The 6,487-nt window shown below is 38.5% G+C and overlaps 1 protein-coding gene across 1 annotated transcript in view; it reads left to right on the forward strand.

Moving 5' to 3' along the window:
- SP4 (Sp4 transcription factor) overlaps positions 1-4,965 on the forward strand; it is a 51,150-nt gene extending 46,185 nt beyond the window's left edge. Inside the window, exon 6 of the mRNA XM_084793865.1 lies at positions 1,610-4,965. Within this exon, the coding sequence (XP_084649991.1) occupies positions 1,610-1,857 (248 nt within the window). The 3' untranslated portion in view covers positions 1,858-4,965. The remainder of the gene's footprint in view (positions 1-1,609) is intronic.
- Positions 4,966-6,487: the final 1,522 nt, after the last annotated feature.

Raw genomic sequence — 6,487 nt, forward strand, 5'->3', positions numbered from 1 at the left:
TGTGGTCAGCACCTTGGGCAGATAGTCTACAGGTACTTGTTGGAAAGTGACTGGGTTTATGAATATTGCAGTTAATAAGTATTTGCTAGACCGTTACTGTACAGATTCACCTCCAGCTGTGTGCCTAGAGACGGCTCCCTGCCCGTGTCTTCGCCATCCCCCTCTGGCCTGTAGCGGACTCGGTTGGTGTGACGTAACAGTGGTGTGGGGTAACATAAAAAGCCCATACTTAAGTTCTATGGCTTCCAGGCAAGCTAATTAGTTTATAAGCCTCAGCTTAACTCATATATAAATGAAAATATAAAACAAGATCCTCGGGATTTTTCCAGCTTGAAAGTTGTAAACAGAGGACTTTTTTTTATGGTAAAATAGAAGATAAATGACTTCAATGCTGTTTGTCGGCTGGATCTTACTTTCACCCCCCCACCCCACCCCCACCCCCCCACCGAGGATCAGCATTCCTAATATTTAGACTCCTTTACTGTAGAGATTTGCTGCCTGAATTTTCCGTGCCTCTGAGAAGTTTGTCCAATGCATCTACTTAGCCTTGAAAAGAAAGATTCTATGTTGCAAATGCACTGGAGATAAAAGGAGGGAGTATCTGATATGGAAAATTTTGAAATTGTAGATTTTTCTCTTGATAAGGAAAAAAAATCCACTGAATGAATCTGTGTATTATCCGAGTTTTGTTATTTCACTAAGAAAACCCGTTTCACTGCCGTGACAGTCAATAGGAGGGACTAGATAGAGTTAAGACTAAATGTTAGCCATTTGTGAGCATCAGGACAGAGCTGTCAGTCCAGTTTCACGTATTTTATTCTATTATTCAAAAAGAAGAGGGCTTTTTTTTTAGTTAACATTTGTTTTTATTTCAATAAATAGAAGTGCTTCTAATTAGAATTGTCTTATACTTTGTAGAAAACATATTTAAGGACCAAAGTATCACTGTTGTTCCCTGAAAGCTTAAAACTATTTAATTGAAATATATATACTCAGCTCCCACTTTTACTTGTAAAACTCAACTGCTATTAAATCTGAGCTTAAAATACTTGTAAAACATGCCACGCATCTCAGGTTTAATGGTGAGACCAGCTATATCAACTTTAACTTCAGCACACGTGATCCTGCACACTCTGCTTTGTTAGTTGGTAGAGACTGTTAGGAGCTCTTTTGTCAGGAATCCTTTTAGTGTGGTGGGAGGATTGAGGCTCAGGGTGGCTATTCGACTTGGTCCAACTCTGCCCCCACCCAGCCCTGCTCCCAGTTCATGGCAAAAACACAACTTCTAAGCTCAGGTCTTTTATTTTCAGCCACAAGTATTTTCTTCTACACTGTTTGTTTTATTTGTTGTTGTTGTTGTTGTTTTGTTTGTTAACAGAAAGGGCTGGGAGATAGCTCAGTGGTAGAGGGCTTGTCCACCATGAACAAGGCCCTGGATTTGCCCCTTACCATCCTAGAAACAAGAAAAATTCATCATGTACCTACTCAAAGTAGGCATATCTGTGCGTATTCTATCTTAACAAATGGAGTATGCTTGGAAGAGAATTACTAGAAATTAAAAATCATTTAATTAAAATGTATATAATTTTATTTAATGCTGTGTTTACAGGTGAAAAGAGATTTGAATGTCCAGAATGTTCTAAAAGGTTTATGCGGAGTGATCACCTTTCCAAACACGTCAAAACTCACCAGAATAAGAAGGGAGGTGGGACAGCTCTGGCCATTGTGACCTCGGGGGAACTGGACTCATCTGTCACAGAGGTGCTTGGCTCTCCACGGATTGTCACAGTTGCGGCCATTTCTCAAGATTCGAATCCAGCAACTCCCAATGTTTCAACAAACATGGAAGAATTCTGAAACGCTGTTTGTAACAAAGACCTCTCGTGCTGCACTTAAGTTTACACACCGTTGAAAATCTGGAAATGGGCTGGTCAAGTGAACTACAGAGTAGGAAACATGTTTGCATCCTTGGCGTCTTTTAAGTATTCCAGGGATTTTGGTTCAACACAGAAAGTGTTGAAATTTAAAAAAAATAGAAAAAGAAAACCAATATACTGGAAACAGAAAAGTATTTCTTCCATGGTATAAGTTGCTGTAGTTATTTGGAAATACATCACATAACCTTTAAGCAGAATCTTCCCTCCTTTTCCGTCCTGTGCTGTGGACATGTCTACATAAACCACGTGAGTTTGCAGGCCAGGCCTTAATTGGACTTACTCTGTCTGGAAGTACTTTGTTAAAAATTTAGTCAGGAATAACTTACAATCATTTCTTTACTCTCTAGCACAGAAAACAGATTCTGATCTGACAATAGGGATAATACTGTGTTTCTTTAGCTTGGTTTTTAGAAAAATCTGTTCAAAATAGTTTTGGCCGTCTTTTCTAAATATCAAAAATTCTTCAAAAGCTGAATTAGGTTAAGTTCCAAAATAGTAATCTGAGCTGTGTCTCAGATCTTTATTACACTACATTGTAGTAGTGTGTATGCAGACAATCAGTGAAACCCAATTATTTTCTCCATTTTGGAGACACAAGCAAACCTTAGAGCTAAATCTTAGGTTAAATTTTAGATTGAAACCTTAAGAAAATGCTGGGGGAAAATTTGTTAGAATGAATCCATGATGTCTTCAGAAAAAGGCAAGACAAAGCAGTTCAACAATGTTTTAAAGTCAGGGTTGACTGTGTGCCTAACCCTGGGTTCAGTAGCAAAGTTTCATTTTAAATGTTCATGTTGGAAATACATGCATAGATTACAGATCTATGTAATTTCATATTCTGTAAATATGGGTTATTTTGACAATGTGCTGGATTCTTTATACTTTGTCTTGGTAGCCAAAGAAAGAATTATCATACTTCTCAAGGCCAGCAGAAAATTATTTTTAACTGCATTATAACCTTCATTTCCTTTACTAAAAATTGGCAAATCCCATTTTATTTCTGGTACTGTATTAGATTAATTAGGAACGTACATCACGGTGACATCTTTATGTTGTATCAATAACAGAATTTTCCCTAAAGGTCTAGACAGCTTAACAAATATATAATAGATATGATATTATGAAGCAAAAATTATTTTTGGAAAACCAGAATACTTTTCAGTCAAATAGTGACTGAAAATATATTTCATTGTTTGTGCAAGGGTCTTATGGAGCAGTGTCTTATTAGGAAAGATGGCCAAACGTTTCATATGAAAAACAATTGGATTGTTCTAATAGATTAAACATTAGTAAGACACTTCATGTTTTTAGGACGCATTTACACAAAATCATAACTATTGAAACTGACAGTCTGGAGAGAAAAGTTTGTTCCTACTTCCTTTGTTGTGTCACTGGTTTGAACATAGGTGTGTGTTTTCCTGTGCACTCTTTTATTTCAGGAAAATACTACTCATGAGAATTCTCTTCCAAAATTGTGATGTTTCTTGTATTTTTGATGAAGGAGAAATACTGTAATGATCACTGTTTACACTATGTACACTTCAGGCCAGCCCTTTGTAGCGTTATATAAAACTGGAGGCCTTTTGTGCTTTCGGTTTGTATAAAAAAGCTTTGAGATTAAAGGAAAAAATTTTTACACTGTGGTTATAAATTTCAAGTTTCTTAAAGCTTTTGTAGACTTGTAACAAAGTCTTTAAATTTTAGTTGGATTTTGTAAATTGTTTTGTATATTTTATTTAATGTACTCTTAACAGCTGATGGATCTGGCTTTAAAACATCAGAATCAGTTTGTTGTTTTGTCTGGTACAGAAGAGCATTTGGTAGTGTTAATTTTAATTTTATTATATAGGAGCTGAAACATCAAAAATATATTTTATCTATCATGCTACACAATCAGTGCTATAAATTTTTTTATGCAAAGAGACTTTCTTAATGTTTTACTCATGTTTGCTTCGAGCTATACTTTTTGTTGTTAGCACCAAGTATGAGCACTCTACATCCCCAGCCCATGAGCCAATTTCATGCAGCCCACACACGCCCATCAGAAGTGCAGGTTGTCCTCAACCCGCATGAGGCCTAGTATAAATGTATGTATCAGATTGAATCTGGATAGCCTCACAGCATATACAATAATCTGTCAGCAGGCACATTTTCACCACTGAAATTAGAAATATTTTGACAGTCTGTCCTGCATACCACCCTGAGTCCACCTGTCTGTCTTAGAGCAGCCGTCAGCGTCAGTGACTCAGTGGGCCATGGCTGTGCAGTGCAGTCGGGCCGATGGCAGCTCACTGCTCACTCTCTGCCGCCGTTAGGAAGCTTTCGTTGTACAGTTCTCAGTGCAGAGCTCTGCGTTTACACGTGGGGCTCCAGTGTTAGCATAGTCTTCTCCGACAGTATACGCTCTTTGGTTAGCTTTGTGTATGTGTGGCTGGTTACATTAGAACTGGATGTTAAGTCATTATTTATCACACTCATGCGAGCAGTAATAAAAGTGTGTAATCTAGGAGGAAAAAGTTAATTTGTCAAACTTAGATAAGCATGTTTAGGTCCTATTTTTCAATTTTATAACTGTTTTATTGCAACAATATTTGTATTTAAGTCTCCATTTTAATGCCTTGTGGTGGTTTTTTTATGCATGTCACTAAGTTGTCATCCCACATAAATTGATGTGCAGCATAGGGTATTAAATCTACATAATGATTTTAAAACAGAAATAGTTGATGGTAAAATGTAAATGTTTTGCAAAAATTCCTTATAAAAAGTTTCGTAGTAACATTTCACTTGTAAATTTTTTGTAAAAAAGAAAATGAAAAAAAAAAGATGAATCCAGAAAAAAACCTGTTTTCCCATATTCTAGAATTTAGACAATTATTCTGCCAGCAAAGCCTCTGGGGCTGTAACTGACATTTTTACAGTGCTGATTTGTATAAAATTTGTTTTTTTGTGGATTTGAAAATAAAATCATGTACAAGTTGTTGCCTGCGGTAACAATTGCAAGTAACCTATTAAAGTTCTCTTGGGTTGATCAAGCTTCATTTAACTCTGTATACTGTAGAGCAGCAATAAAGTGTGCACACTTCTCGTCACGGTGAACACCTGAAAGCTTAAATGCCTCTCACTAGAAAAGGTATCGGCAACCCTTCTTAATCTTGGTGTTAAACTCTGATCAGCACCCCTCTGAAAACACCACCAAAGAGCACCAGTTTAAATTGCATGTTAATTTGTGGCCATTGCTGTAGACATTTATGGAAATTAAATTTTGATTTAGAGACACTATCCCAATAATTTAAAGCAATAAATGTTAGGAAATACTAGGATGGTCTAAAAAATGAAAAACAAAATTAAAATAATGTTTAAGTTCACCGCAACACCTAGAAGCACTGTCGGCTTCCTGGGTGTGGAACGGTCTAGAAGGAAGAACTGTGTTTCCCTTTGAGGAGAGAGTTGCACATCTCACAGAAACCTTTCTGCCCTGCGAGCACGTTACAACGTGACGGGGGTGGACACATTTCTAAAGTGTGCAGAGACGGCAGAACTGCGGGATGCTAGGCACAAAGGGAAGTGAGCTGCCCACAGCTTCCAACTAGTATTTAAACATGGAGTAGGTAGGGTGGCGTACTGTGTGGGCACATAGCTTGCACAGCACAGCCTGAGGGCATGGCTCTATTACAGCGTACAAACATACGTAGCACATGTTCTTAACGGCGGCCAAACCAAGGGGCAGTTAAATTTATGCCCCTCCACCAAGTAGCAACTTGATCCAAAGATTTCATGTCAAAAGTAAAGGTATCTGTCTTGACCAGGACTGCTTAGCTATGCTTGATTCTTGCTCACTTAAGTTCTTTATTTAAGCTCAAAACTCTTGTTGGTCCCCAAAGATAAACTTACCGTTTCTTGAGCTCATCTGTTCCTCTTACCAGTGAGCAACAATTAAATTTCTGCTTTGTTACCCCTCACAAAACAAGGGTGTGTGCTCATCGGGATGACCCTGCATGAGACGGTCACAAAACTCAAACCCTAAGCTTCTCCCCTTATTGCTTTCTCGACTAGGAGTTTCACCTGCTTGCACAAGACTGAAGCGTAAAGTGGGCTCGTCACAAGCTGACTGCTGACAGACAGGAAGCCATCCCGTGGGCCGCTGAGGTGGCAAGAGCCGCTGTTGTGACAGCTATGGCCAGCAGTGCCTACAGCTTTTCTATTTAGCGTTTGGGTGCTAAGTTACAGGGGTACAGAGACTTCAGATGCCAGGAAGAAATGTGGCATCTCTGATTCCTCAGTGACTGCTGCCCGCGTGTGAGGTGCCGAATATGCTCAATTTATAATTGTGTTGCAGGGTTTTAAAGGCTTTTTTTTTTTAAGATTTGCTGGATGTGCAACATCTCAATGAAAATAGTAGAAGGAAACAAGGAAAAAGGGCAGAGGGGGAAAGGCAAGAACACGGAGGGCTGTTGGTAATGCACTTAATCTCTCCCTGATGAGAGCACTTGGCAGAAGGAGCCGGTGTTCAAGCTGGGCTCCTGATCTGCTTGTTGCTACTTAACCTTTTT

The sequence above is a fragment of the Acomys minous genome (genome assembly GCF_964271855.1).
Source record: "Acomys minous genome assembly, chromosome: 8".
In the NCBI taxonomy this organism is placed as follows: Eukaryota; Metazoa; Chordata; class Mammalia; order Rodentia; family Muridae; genus Acomys; species Acomys minous.